The sequence below is a fragment of the Gymnoscopelus braueri genome (assembly GCF_963280865.1).
Source record: "Gymnoscopelus braueri genome assembly, chromosome: 22".
Taxonomy (NCBI): domain Eukaryota; kingdom Metazoa; phylum Chordata; class Actinopteri; order Myctophiformes; family Myctophidae; genus Gymnoscopelus; species Gymnoscopelus braueri.
Window position 1 is genome coordinate 12,267,076 of NC_137624.1, and position 15,470 is coordinate 12,282,545.

The 15,470-nt window shown below is 42.4% G+C and overlaps 1 protein-coding gene across 1 annotated transcript in view; it reads left to right on the forward strand.

The window, feature by feature from the left end:
- The window catches only part of mmp17a (matrix metallopeptidase 17a), a 106,924-nt gene that overhangs the window by 75,209 nt on the left and 16,245 nt on the right, over positions 1-15,470 (forward strand). The window contains exons 4-5 of the mRNA XM_080419979.1: positions 5,952-6,238; positions 14,943-15,119. Coding sequence (XP_080276105.1) covers positions 5,952-6,238; positions 14,943-15,119 — 464 coding nt within the window. The remainder of the gene's footprint in view (positions 1-5,951; positions 6,239-14,942; positions 15,120-15,470) is intronic.

The window sequence follows — 15,470 nt, forward strand, 5'->3', positions numbered from 1 at the left end:
ACCGATGCTCACTCTACCGCAAATGCGCTATCTCTCTCTATACAACCCCATGCTCACTCTACCGCATATGCGCTATCTCTCTCTATACAACCCCATGCTCACTCTACCGCAAATGTGCTCTCTCTCTTCATATAAACCGATGCTCACTCTACCGCAAATGCGCTATCTCTCTTCATACAAACCCATGGTCACTCTACCACAAACGCCACCACCACTCCCAGCGGGGTCATTTTGATTCTATGACGGCTGCCGTCTAGTTATCATCAGTGCCAGTGTTGTGAGGAAAAACAACTAACAAGCAACCAGGTCTAGGAAAACCAGCCCAAAAGAAGCGAGTCAAGCGACTATGGGCCACATGAGCACTCTAACATATACATCAGCTATTTGAAAATAGCAGATCTACAAGCTCACAACGCCTCCCATGCAAACGCTACGTTCATGACCCCCCAAAATAACCATATTTGAACTGGGGACCCCCCCATTTTGTTTGACTCGGTTCCACAGATAAATATTGTGAAAATAGCAGATCTACAAGCTCGCCAGGCGTTGGGTGCTCCATTGTGGTCTCGACCCACAGGTTGAGAACCACTGCATTAAAAGCTCCAAGCAAGTTACATGTCTAGTATGTTGTTGACCACGTAATGTAATGTTTTTGGTTTAGTGATAGGCTACTCCGTGGCGCGCGCGCGCCTCATTGTATGCTGCCCAAAATAACAGATCTGTAACTGTCGACACGACATGACGCAGCGCCGTTGATAGCTTGTATGTCTGTTATTTTGGGTAGGCGACGCACATACGCATCGCAGCAATGTGTCTGGGTTTGAGAGGCTTTGATTGATGTAAACTTAAAGTTTAGCTCTGTTCGGGATTACTGAACAAAGGTGGATGATGAAAGATAACGGGGACAATATGGATGTAAGTTAACTTTGCGTCACTTCAGAGGAAACTATGGAGCAACTTCAGAGATGTTTACACACCCCTGGAATCCATTAGAACGGTGGAAATAGAACGATAACAGCCAACGTGAGTACATAGGCTATAGACCATTCCTAAAACTGTCCAATTTATTATACCCATGTGCTACTGTTTGTCTGTGTACCACGTAGGAGCGTTGTCGCAACATGATGTAATTAATTATTTGGGAGCAGCCAGTGTGTACCAATAGTATACATATTTTAAATGGCTTTCATATACTATTCCGGATCTGACTAATATGACAAGCTTATTGTGAACACAATAGGCTACAAATTAATATAAAAATGTATTTGGATAAAAAAAAAAAAGAAGGAAAACAAGCCCAATGTGGCTTATAATAATCAGACCAGGCAACAGTGCAGACAGGTAGATAGGCTAGAGCATATATTGGATCGGGATGACGGCTAGCGCAGTCTTCTCTTAAAGGCAATGGCTTCTGGCACGGTGATTGGTTTTATCATTGTAACGCCCAAACCACACCTATGCATAATGTAACGGGTAGCTCAGGTGTTTGGCGGGTGAGGGGGGTGCCATAGAATACCGAATTTTGCGGGGAAACGCCTCTTGCCTAGTCCGAAATCCCTAATTAGTGGTTTGTTCAAATCTGGCTCTGAATAGAGCCCTTGGTGCCTCACGTGGCTGCCTCCGCCGTTGGAGTGTGAATGTGCGCATGATTGTGAATTGGTGAACGTAAGGCATAAAGCACTTCTAATGGCCAGTTTGCAGTAAAATCCTCAGTGTAAATGTATCTCTGGGAGTGGACAAATGTAACCAAATGCACTTTGGTTCTGTTCATACACTTTGAGTTACAAATGTGTAAATAAACCCAGGATTTTACTATGCAGACTAGAAATGTGTTATATAAATGCAAGAGCATTTATAGAACAATTTGTCCCGGTTAGCTTTTTGTTTTTGTTGCTGTTAGCCATATTATATGTATTAGATATTAGTGAGGAAATGAGGAGCAAACCACCCCTCATCACCCGCTTCAGTCAGCAGATAACCAGGAAATAACTGGTTTGTTATTGGCTTGGTGATGTGATGAAGTCAAGTGAATCTCTGCACAGGTGCCTGACTTAGCACAGATGAGCTTGATCTACCACCCAGGGCTGCTTCATCTAGCTTCATCTAGTTTCATCTACCACCACCCAGGAGCTTCATTACAGTACCAGAAAAGAGCTTCATCTGCAGCAGGTGTTGCTGATTAAATTCCCATCGATTGAACTCCTCTGTTCTACACGTGTTGCTCTGGAGCAGTTGATCGAGTTAGTGGCCAAACAGCCTTGGTAGATAGGGTCTTTAGGGTGTGTGTGTGTGTGTGTGTGTGTGTGTGTGTGTGTGTGTGTGTGTGTGTGTGTGTGTGTGTGTGTGTGTGTGTGTGTGTGTGTGTGTGTGTGTGTGTGTGTGTGTGTGTGTGTGTGTGTGTGTGTGTGTGTGTGTGTGTGTGTGTGTGTGTGCGCACACACACACATGAATGAATTGTGGCAAATATGAGGGCAAAGGGATAGAGGAGTTTCACAGTAAATGTATGTGTTAATTTGATTCAATGTTAAGGGCCCCCTCCCTCCACACCAAGAATGATAACACCTATAATGATGTGAGCAAGCATCCACACTGATGAACAATGACGTCCAGTAAACATGTGAGTGATGTGTTGAACGTGATACCTTGTAAATTCAGATGGATTTGGATTGACTGTCAGTGTTTATATCATTCGTTAAATCGCTCTGCAAGTGATATTGTTCGCCACTGTCATTTTCGTTATAGTTGTGACATGAATTCTTCCACCCCATCCACTTGAGTTAGAATTATGTTTCAGTCACTCACGTCAAAGTAGATTTAACCATTTATTGCAACAAATGGAATACAGTTAAGCTTGGCGTTAAAGGCTCCGCTCTTGGAGATATTCCCTGAATTTTGTCCAAGCAGCATGCTAAGCAAAATCAGGGAATGTTAAACAAAACGCCCATAGCGATACAATATCAAACAATTAGCAATACATTGACATATTAGTTTGAATTAGCAGATATAAATCACAAGTATTTGAGCCTATGCCAGACTCTAATCAAAAGGTGGAGGCTGGGGTGGAGGAGGCAGCTAAGCAGCAATGAAACAGGCAGCAAGACCAGCAGAGACCTAGTGAATACGAAGCCGTATTTAAAGGAACCTCTTTTTTAAGGCGTGAGCTGTGATTGGAGTATGAATGTGTGACGTAATGACCAGCAGAGCTGTGAATGGGGAATAGGAAGCTGATGTTCACATCAGCTGACTGACAGCTGATTACAGCTGAGGTGTGCAAGACTTCTGTGTCTTGCATGAACTAACGCTATGCTTTTTGCATTTTATGTAACCCTGCTATACAATTAAAAGGCAGGACTCCCAAATGCGATAGAACAATGTTAACCGTTATTGTTTTGAAATAAGACAATTTCATTTAAAATTCTGTAGGTGAGCAACGACAACATTTAACACATCCCCTAATTGTTGCTACACAGAAGGATCAGCTGCCTTGTGCTCCACTCCTGTTGGCTGCAGGCTTAGCAAGGGGAATAGATACTGTAGGTGAATTACACACTTAAACACAGCAGCCTACACTGCAACTCCATAGAGCAACGTAACAGATCACTACAAACTAAAAGCCCAGATGCCATAGTTACACACGGCAGTCCAAACAGTAAAAAAGCCCCTCACCTTTATGGCAGCCCAACACAAAGGGGAGCTCAAGCACAGCAGGGTTACCTAATTTAGCTATTGTGAGGAAGATGGTTGGACAAACAAACAAACAAAAAGGAAATTGGTCAAACCAGCTCTGCACTCTACTGGCCACCAGAATGTTACTCAAAATCACATGTAGAAATGTATAAACTTCTTTTCATTCGCATTAACACAGAAATATACTCGCATTCCTGTAATAAACATGTATATCTTGTATAAACATGCACATTTACAGCAAACAATGAAACAACCAAACAGGCTAAGTAAGTCATCACACACACCTGCCCCGCTTGAAACCCACCAGGCTCGCAAGCATTAGTGCACGGGCGCTGATTTTTCCCCCTCCATGTTAATGAATGCCGCTGTTCTCACTGGCCATGCACGGACGCTCCAGTCGCGCATATGAAGATTTTTTTCCTGCTCGGGCAGAATTGTTTTTTCTTTTTCTTTTGCACACATTCTCATTGAAATGCATTCGCCAGACGTCCAAACCTGCGCACACAATAAAGCATGTGAGCAACGTTTTTTGGGGTGAGTTCCCAGCATAACGCTGTAACCGGTGTTGTGAGGACCCAAGGATTATCGACCTGCTACCTGCCTGTTTAGAGAGCCCTGAGCCCTGAAATACCTGTATCACTCATGACATCACTTTATCTCTGCCTCTCTCTAGGGGCTACACTCAAAACGCTATATTTATAGTTATGGTTCTTGGTGTGGACAGCCTTTACGCTGTCAGAGCTACATTTTTAAGTGTACTTGTTTTAGTGACAATCTATGGAGAGAGAGAGAGAGAGAGAGAGACAGAGAGAGACAGAGAGAGAGAGAGAGAGAGAGAGAGAGAGAGAGGACAGTGATCAGAAGAGTGAGCAAGAGAGATTTGGGAACAGAAAGACGGAAGGCATGGATGAAGGAGTGAGCATGAAGCGTGACAGGACCTCTTTCCATTCAAATCCTCTTACAGCTGAGAGAGAGGGAGGGAGAGAGAGAGAGAAATTCAAAGTGTGGCAGACAGAAAAGGTGGAGAGTGTGTGAGGGAGAAACATGGAGAGAGACACAGAGAGATGGAGAGAGAGAGAGAGAGAGAAAGAGAGAGAGAGAGAGAGAGAGAGAGAGAGAGAGAGGGGGGTGAGTATGATGGAGAGAAAGGATCAACGAAAAGAAAGGCATCTGCAGGGGGTAACAGCCGACACCTGGAAATCTGCAGCCGAAGGCTCATTTTTGTGATCTCTTGCCAGAGTTCAGTTCAGAGCAATGCACGATACACACAGAAGGTGCACAGTAAAATCCTTTAACCTGGAGTTAAATGAACACTGAGATTTGACTGTGTACTTGCAAAATGTTTGTCAGTTTGAAGAACAGGGGCAACAAGGCACACCTAGCCATGAAATACTGTCTGGAAAATTAACTCTTTGACTGCCAGAAATAAAACATAATTTTGCCACGCCACTGGCAGCGATTTTCAAGTGTTTTCACTAACCTTTGAAAAATCATAGAATATTTATCTCCAGTATGAACGAATTACAAGGAAGAGAACAGGCTTTTTATTCAGGTTTTCACAATTGAAAACTTCTAATTTAAAAACATCTAATTGCTCAACTTGTTCTTATCATTATTCTTTTTAATTCTGTCAGGACAACTCATAAATGGATAAAGACAACTCATGAAGGATAAGATATATTTCATGAATATAAAATGAGCAACATGTTTATTATGGTTTGGCGATGAATTGGATCTGCTTTTAGGTACTCTGATAAAGCGCATCTCCCAACCATAGGGACTCCGTACAGTACATACACAGCAGATCCAAAACGACAGGTGGTACCTGGGGTGGTGGAGGGTGAGCAGCAATTTTAGCAACAGCAATGATCAGCAGCGCAGCAGCAGCAACAGTGTGTGTGCAGCAAAAGCAAGCAGGGTGAGAAGTGCAAACTTCCAGCTTAAATAGAGCGGTCTGAGAATGAAATGAGTGTGATGAGTGGAGTGGAGCTGACGCGGTCAAATGGTAGGCCATCAACAACTGAATTCCCTGACAGAACATGCTCTGCGCATGTCTGTGACAGGTGTGACGCTCATTCACTCTTTCTTTTGTTTGTCATGCTGTACTTGCTAGTATTGCTGTGTCGTCTTGTCATCATCTTTCCTTTGCTCAACTCTTTGTTCCTCTCCTCTCATTTTCTCATTTTCTCCCTTTATCTCGCCTCTCCTCTCGACTCCTCCTTCATGTGTAATTCTAATATATTCCTTCTCTTCCCATCCCACAGAGTGAGAACGTTCCCTAAGGAGTCGGCTTTGCTCGGGAGAGACACCGTTCGTGCTCTTATGTACTACGCTCTGAAGGTCTGGAGTGACATCGCACCACTCAACTTCCATGAGGTGGCGGGCAACGATGCCGACATCCAGATAGACTTCACCAAGGCGGACCACAACGACGGATACCCCTTTGATGGCCCAGGGGGCACCGTGGCACATGCCTTTTTCCCCGGGGAAAGGTTCACCGCTGGGGACACGCACTTTGACGATGACGAGGCCTGGACCTTCAGGTCACCAGGTGAGGCATGTTGGTCATCTGGCTGTGTTTGTGTGTACCTGTTTGAGTATGTACACCTGTCCATATGTGAATGTCTCTGTACTTATTAGCTGTCTTGCTATGCATGTGGGACTATTTGGATCTATACAAAGTGTAGTGAACGGTGTGGCTCCGATGTGGATCTCTAATGTAGCCAGCCTGTGATGTCAGTCATCTTTCTATGACATACTGTATATCTCTGCTGTCAGGCAGAAACCACTGCAAAATGGAAAAACTCCAAAATGGTCATTTTTCAGGAAATGAAAAAACTAAACAAAAAGTGGAGTTAGGAGGTTTTGTTCATCATTTATAAGAACAGCTGAATGGACCTCCAAGCTCTCAATGAGGTTGGAGGTCAAAAGGGGGTGGAGCCTGGAGTCAGCAAAACCAGCTAAGCTAGGAATTAGCTGATTTAGCAAAAAGTTTTAGGATCCAATGGAGTTAACTGGTTTTGTCAGAAGAGCTTCTTTTTTTTTATGAAAAAAAAATCAAATACAGAAGTGGACTATTTTTATTGTATGAACTGAACTGTAGTATAGCATTGCTTCCATTGACTGGTTGCTTCTTTATTTTGTGTTTTGTTGAACAACCAGAAAATCCCAAAGTGGACTTTATTCGTTGAAGGAATTGAACTGCATTGTTGTTTAACTGTTGGATTGGATGAACTGAGCTCAATTATTATGGAATTAAGTATTTACTTTCTCTTTTTTTATTGAATCAAACTGATGTTGTGGTTGAGTTTATTTAACTTGATTGTATTTGCATTAATTCCTCTTGAATTTAGTTTTAGGGAGTAGCCTGTGTTTTATAAATGCATGCAACCTTTGTGGGGTTTGACACTGACTTTTGAATTTCTATGCGTTTGTGTCCCGGGGAGAAACCAAATTTCTCTTTTGGGTCTCTCTCGAGCTGTAATCTCCTGCGCTAAGGGACCAGTCGAAATTTACATAAGGGGGGGCATGGAGGAAAATAGGGGAGGGTCATGCCTTTCTAATTTTGGTCCAAGGGAGGGTCAGCTAATTTTACTTTGAATCCAAGGGAGGGTCATGCAATTTTGAATTGATAAAATAGTCCGTTTTTTATATACCTTTTTAGTACAGCAGAACAGTGGTCAATGACCCCTCTCCATTTCAAAGGATACAAAGAATTCAAATCAAGTAACACCTTGTCTATTTAGAATCAATGACGGTCGTTAACAAGCCATCAACGCACAGCGAGTGTGAACGACCCAGTCAAATCTATTCAGCGTCTTAACGATGGTGGTTGAACAATTAAGCAAAACTTCAACAGGCGTTATTGGAGAGATGCATTATAAATAGGCCTACTATAACTGGATATTCATAATCATTTGAAGTAATTCTGTGCATGTGATTAATGTGGATCTATATGGACAGTTGTGTATAGATGCCTAGCTCCACAAGTAAAACCAGAAGCATCAGGCCATAATTGATAGCCTAATTTGTTTTATGTAGGCAACAGTGTAGTTGTAGTCACTGTAGTTGATAATTAAAAGGGCAGAGTGACAAAAGTTTTAAACTACTGGTTACCAAATATTCAACTTTCTTCAATCTGACCAGGATTCAATGGGTTTCCCACATGTAAGATGAGAACACTATCCATTCTGCTACCACTACTACAGATACACTGTGCATTTAGCAAGACTGACTACACTACAGCAATGTTCTAATCAATGTGGAAAGCAAAACATTGGACATATCAGTTTTAAATATCATGTTGTATTTGATGGGGAGGGTTAGGGGTGTCAAGAATTTCACAATACGATACATGATGTTGGGCATGATATCGATATGATATATTATTAATGTTCTTTTCTCATGTATCATCAACATTGGCCATCATCTTATAAATAACGTTATAAAGCAAGTTAGAATCAATTACAAAGTGCTTTGTACACACAAATAAATACATTTGTGCAAGCTTAATGGAGAAGTGCAGTTCTCACTAACTATAAACCCATTGTTTCAGAGGACAGATAGACACTAATATAACAAATATAATATAATATAAGACTGCATAACTATAAATTCCACAAACCTCATATTTTTGTCATCTGGACTTTGCCAACCAAGTGCAGCCTAGTTATTTCCAACAGCTAAAAAAAATCTATAATACCAGATACAGTATAATACAATCTTAGATTAGATGTAGGCCCATTTGAGAGTGCAGATGCATGTCACATTAACGAGCGTCAACGAGCATCAGCTGACACACAACACCTCCCCTCTGCAGTGCTTTAACTGAAAGTGACTGACTGGAGTCTGTTTCATTTCTCTCCAAAATACCTTGAATATGATGGAGGACATGATTAATAATTACTATGATTATGATAAGCTTTACATTTCATATCATACAGTAAAAACTCATAACTTTCACCGGCAAAAAAAAAGAAAGTGTTTTTTTTGTATTAAAAAAACAATTAAAAAAATATTACGATACAGTATGACATCATGACAATACCTATCATCACATTTTAATACCACGATAGGCTATATCGTGACACAATATATCGTGACACTTCTAGACGGGGAGGGTTACTCTTTTTTTTGTAATCACTTGGGGAGGGTCATGGCATTTTAGATCAGGGCACATACATTTCCTCCATGCCCCCCCTTATGTAAATTTCGACTGGTCCCTAAATGGAGCGTTCAGCTCCTCACACAAGATTAAAAATCCATTTAGTCTTTTCTACTTTAGTCATCCAGGTAGGTTTTCATTAAAGCTTGAATGCAAAGCAATGTCCTACTCAACAGTCATGCATGTCCTCACATTCCACTGAGCAGCTCAGTCTGAGGGTTCAAGTGCCTTGCTCAAGGGCAATTCAACAGTTGGTATTGAGGGAGGCATTGCTCATCCACCTGCTGATCTGGGGAATAGAACCTGCAACGTTACGGACACAAGCGTGCTCCTCTAAACTCTGGGCCTGCGCACAAAGAAAAAGAAAGAAAGAAAGAAACAAATGAATCAGTTGACGGTTTAGTCTCACAGCTGTTCAGTCTAATCACACAGATGGTCACATTCATCACTGACCAAACTTTGCCCTTCTACCTTCATCCACTTCCTCCTGCTTCCTTGGCCAAACTCCTCCATTCCTGCATCCTCATGTCACTCCCTGCATCCTCATGTCACTCCCTACCTCCCTCTCTTGAATGAGAGCAAGGAGAGTTGGACACGGGAGACAAGGGAGACACAGAAAAACGAGGGCACAGGATGCTCTGAGGGAACGTTTGGCCAAAACATTTCTCACAGACTCCTCGGAAGACTGAAAGATGCTTAGAATAAAGACAAGCCGGCAGCGAGAGTCCTTGTTTTTGGCATCAGCATCAGCACACTCCCAATCTGATACATCCAAAACTAGAATACCTTTTTTTGTGTTCCAAATTCAGCAATTCATATTTCATTGATTGGAATTATAGACGTAGAATACAATGTACTCAGAAAATCTAAATACGTATAAGCCAATCCTGGTCCTTGTCTGAACTTGTTTTAATGCTAGACCTATCCCTTCTATTACTGTAGTTAAATTACAATCTATTCTAATTTAAACAAAATAAAAAAAGAAACAGATAACGTTGGTTGCTTTAAGCTAATAAATATAAAATATAATACATGCTCTCTCTGCATACGTATACTGCAGAAAACACGACACATTAAAGAATCAGAATATGTATATTAGAAAAGTACTGTGTGTTCGCATGAAATAATTTGTAGGGTGCATTACTGGTGATTGCTTGCTGATCGCCAGTTCTAATTCACAGATTCTGATTGCAACTTTCACAGTACCAGACACATTTTGTAATTTAAATACTAAGGTTTCTAAGCAAAGCCAATTTAATTAAGAAAAGATGTTCTGCAGAAAATAATTAGACAATTTTCTAATACTCATATACTGTATGTAGATACATACATTGTTTCTGGTTATATGTATAATGTGAATTCTGTTTAAGGGTGGATTTAATGTACCACCAGCAATGCTCACATTGTTCTTGCAGAAACAGTCGGTTTTTAGAGAGGATGTTCCACCGGGCAGGCTGCCACAGGGACATGATCCTCTCTGACACATACTTAGCTCTGGGTTAAGATTAAAAGAACGGAATAAATCCTACAGGCCTTCAACAGAGGCAACCGCTGAAAGCATCCTTACTAGATGCTTCATCACCTGGCATGGGAACTATACTGCTCTCAATAGCAAAGCGCTGCAGGGGGGTGGTACAGACAGCCCAAAGCATCAGTGGATGTGAGCTGCCCTCCATCAAGGATATACCGAACGATGTGTCAATAAAGCCTGGAGGGTTATCAAAGACCCCAGCCACCCCAGCCACGGACTGTTTCAGCCGCTACCGTCTGGCAAGAGGTACCGCAACCTCAACAAGGCCAGACAAGCTCTCTGAGACAGCTTTTTCCACAAGGCGACCAGGCTTGTGAACAATGAACACTAAAACCTGTCTGCCTGTTGCCTCTCACACAATCAGAGATGTGCATTCACAATCGCACACAAACAGGCAAGCCACCACAATTATTAAGATAGACACATATTATTTAAACTCATCCATATTTTTTGTTTTGTTAATACAATGTTGAGGAGCCGTAACCCAATAATTCTACTTTGTATATGGGAAGTAACAAAACAAATCTTGAGTCTGAATCGTGAAAGATGGAGGTTATGAGAGCGTGGGTTACTAAGCTGATGCAGCTGGGATTCACCCCCCACCCTCCCTTTTTACCATTTTGAAGACTGTGGACCATATGTTACTGGACAGCAATTCTCAGTTCTAATTAGACCTCCCGCCAGGTCATAATCCATAACCACGCAGAAGAATAAAAGACAGGGCAGGGGTTGTGTGTGTGTGTGTGTGTGTGTGTGTGTGTGTGTGTGTGTGTGTGTGTGTGTGTGTGTGTGTGTGTGTGTGTGTGTGTGTGTGTGTGTGTGTGTGTGTGTGTGTGTGCGTGCGTGCGTGCGCGCGCGTGCGCGCGCGCGCGCGCGCGTGCGTGCGTGTGTGTTTGGGCGTGGCAGAGGTGGGGTAGATAGCAGCTGTGTAGATGTGGGCTGATCGGTAGGGGGTAGGAGGGAGCAGAGGGGGGGAAAGGTTGATGGAAGCTTGTTAGAAATGGTTTTAGAGAGTAGTGTGATGTGACTGGGTAATTAAATTACCATCTCCAATATTGACATTAACTTTATCCAGTGGGTATCTATCCTATGTACAGTATATATCAAGTATCCAACGTTGCTGGGTTAGGATTGTAACGCTGCCCATATAATATGAAGATAATCAGTCATGCATGTTGATTCGATCGGCCCATACAAAAAGACAATCACTGCAGCCTCTCTCTACTGAAGAAAGTCTCTTAAAAAGTAAACGAATGTACAAACTGTGACTGGAATCAAACCGTTATTTTTCATTAATTGGTGGGTGAGGGTCAATTATTACCCTCCGGTCAAGAAAAATATGTTTATGTCACCAGGGGAGTCAAACATTATTATTTCAGAGCACTTTAGAATCCTCCATTGAACCCTCATTATAAATATGGTTCCTTATTGGTGTTTGTGTTTGAAGGTGGAGTGTATGCCTACTTCCTGTGTTTTGCCTGGCCATTATCTGTTCATTTACAGATGGAAAGCACTGAGGCACAGAGAAGCAATTTAATTAAACAATACTTTATCTTGAGTCACAGTCTGTCAAGTCCATAGGAACAAGTTGATGAAGCATGTTCATCTGGCATTGTTGGCTTGTGTCTAATTCATACATTGTACAAGCTGATATTAATATTATCTTGCTTGTCAGACAGCAAGCTTTAAACCAATGTTAAACTTTAGTGGAACACTGGCTTGTTCCAGAACACATTTTTTATATGTTAGCAGAAATGTTCTAACACGTTTCACCATACAGGGAGAATGAGTGGAATCATTACCTCCAGTTCCTCATTCACAGCACAAAATGGCAACAGATAAAGATGCTGACCAATACAATATCAACATTATTATATCATGCCCAGGTAGCTAGCTATACAAACCAAGTTTCTACCAAAGTTCAACATCAATTTAACCACTTAGTTGACCAGGGTTGCATAGGGGTCTCTACTAGGCCCCCTCCTTTTTTCCCTTTACACCAAATGTCTACCAAGCTCACAACACGCTGCATTGCGACGCATTGTGAGGTTGTAGATCTCCTATTAAGCTGGTTCATGTGGTTAAATCCTCCCTTAACTAAAGGTAACAGACCCCTGAGTTATTGTTCACACATTTTCCCATGGCCAAAGGCATACAATACCAAATTCAGAACACCATTAGACATTTCATGGACGAATGCCACATGCGCGGACAAAATGGCACATGGAACAAGATGAGCTGCAACAGCACATGCACGAATTACCACACCGCTGCACCATGGTCTTCAACATATTCGTGCTTGTTCAGCAGCAAAGAGGATTCAAACTTGTTAGGTCAGCTCTGAAGTTAAAAAGTGAATGTTTTTTCTCCAGCAGATTGAGGAACAGCATAATCTTCTTAAGAGGGATGGACCTTATCAGATGACTACTTTCATTCCCATTTCCAAGTCTCTGAATAATTAATGTTGCTAATGCCCTTAGTTCCTCCACCCCTCCTTGTCTACTGTCTAGGAGCATCTCCTGGTGCATTGTACTCAGCAGGACCTCAAAACTAGTTCATCCAATCTGTCATCATTAAATGTGTACAATTATTGCTGAATTGAAACTGGGCATTTAGAGAACTGCAGACTAGTGAAATGCTAAATGTCCCCTTTACAGTAGTGGTACAGCTCTTCTCTGCTGGTTGGTTGATAGTTGAGGCATCCATTAGGATACATGAGAAGTAGTATTTTGGTCGGGTCATATAAGCAAGGCCTGGGATTGCTGTTCTTCTCAACAGATTGCTTTTACTAATTATTTCTCTGCTGGTGCCCTGAAAATGCAGACTGAATACCGTGACCGACTGTAACAAAAGCCTCATTAAGCAGTTTTTTTTTTATTACTTCATTACTGTGTTTGTGTGTTGGTGTGCGTGCGTGTGTGCGCACATGTGTGCATGTACTTGTGCATGCACATATGCACAGCATTCCAATTCAACTTTTAACCTATAGGTGCTGGAGGTGATAGTGGGTACTGTACCATAGTGTGTGTGTGTGTGTGTGTGTGTGTCATAAACTATTATGGCCACAGTATAGCTTCAGAACTCTGCACCTACCTGTACAGAATCTATGTCTTCCTTCCTTGAACATTGAATTACGGGGGGGTTTGTAATTTGTCAAGAGCAGAGATTAGTATCGATTAACATATTGATTTAGTATTTAGAAAACTGAGAAAAACAAGGGAAAAGTCATGGGTACATAATGATCCAAAACACAGAAGAAGTACGATTTCCATCATACATTTACCAACGTTTTGGCGTTACTTGACTTCTTCAGAATACTGAAGGGATACGCTCTCTCTCTCTCTCTCTCTCTCTCTCTCTCTCTCTCTCTCTCTCTCTCTCTCTCTCTCTCTCTCTCTCTCTCTCTCTCTCTCTGCCTCTCTCTCTGTCCCCTCTCTCTCTATCTACACTACAGCAGACTCCCTAAGAGAACTTGGCTCATCCACCTAAATCTCTGAGCTCTGACTTAGTTCAGAGACACACTAAGTCCATCCTGTCACCTCAGAGATGAGCGACATGCTGGTGTTGGACTCTAAATAACATTATACAGTACAGACTTTGCGTTGAATCGCTCTCCTCTCCCCTCTGTCTTTCTAGCTATCTCTTTTTCTCCCTTCTTTTTTCCATCCACTTCCATTCAGCACCATGTGGTCCTGTGGATTACTGTCAGCATTTGACATCTCAGCATCCCAGGCGGCCTACTGTAACCATGACTGCATCTCACTAATTGTTCTTTGTCTTTCTCTGAGCGTAAAGCCAAGGCAAAAATGAGAAAGCTGCCTCTAGACTCGGACCTGTGTATTGCACACACCAAGAGAAGTGAAACATTGATAGCTTTTTCGGTGTTGCTTCTGGACACCTCAGTTTTGGCCACACTCACTCTTGTTTTGCAGAACAAGAGAAGAGGGGTTTGGTGGCTTTCATTTCCTAAATGCTGAGGGGGGGAAATGCTTTTATAAGCCACGTGTCTCCTCAGGTGTGTGGTTCCGCACTCAGATTTTGATTGACAGCCTGGGGGCTCAGGTAGTATTACCATAGTTATCTCACAGCACCGTGTGCCTGAAAGCGTTTAGTGCCTCCAAGCTGTCTGCCGCGACTCTTAACTTCCGCTACATAAAGATGGGTTTAAAAACAGGAGGTGGCCGGTGGATGTACAGTGGTGCACTTCTGCAATGCAGGAAGATCTCTGCTGTGTTCAAATACAGTGCAAGCCTAGCGGCAGGCGAGGTAGACTTGCAGGAGATGAGATGGGGCCGATTCCTTCATTAGTGCCACACGGTTTTCTTTGCACTCTAATTACTTGAGCACTTATTCTGGACTCCATGCAGTTTCGTCCGATCTTGCAATCGTTAAGTCACTCTGGAGAAGAGCACCTGCTAAGTGAAAAGTTTGCAGTTAAATAATTTTAATTAATTGGTTCTGCTGAATGCCTAAATTGTAATTATAAATTGTAATTTACTCATCTATTAAAATTGTAAATTACCCTCTCTCTCTCTCTCTCTCTCTCTCTCTCACTCTCAGATACTCATGGGATGGACCTGTTTGCTGTTGCTGTCCATGAATTCGGTCATGCCATTGGCTTGGCCCACACATCAGCCATGGAGTCCATCATGAGACCATACTACCAGGGACCTGTGGGCGACCCCCTCAAATATGACTTACCCTACGAAGACAAGGTCCGCGTCTGGCAGCTTTATGGTATGGAGAAACACTGCCCGTCTATCTCAATGCTAACCTCTGGAGCTCATCTTTGTGTGTGTGTGTGTGTGTGTGTGTGTGTGTGTGTGTGTGTGTGTGTGTGTGTGTGTGTGTGTGTGTGTGTGTGTGTGTGTGTGTGTGTGTGTGTGTGTGTGTGTGTGTGTGTGTGTGTGTGTGCGATATGCGTGCGTACGTGTGCATCTCAACATACACACTCAATTCCTGAGCTCTGTTGTATATGACGGGGTGGAGTTGTGGGTGGGTCAGTGAGCTGGCAAGGTAGCGCCTGTAGGTTGTTTCCCCAACATCATCAATTTAAACGCAATATACCTCAAAAGTCTTGAGGTATAT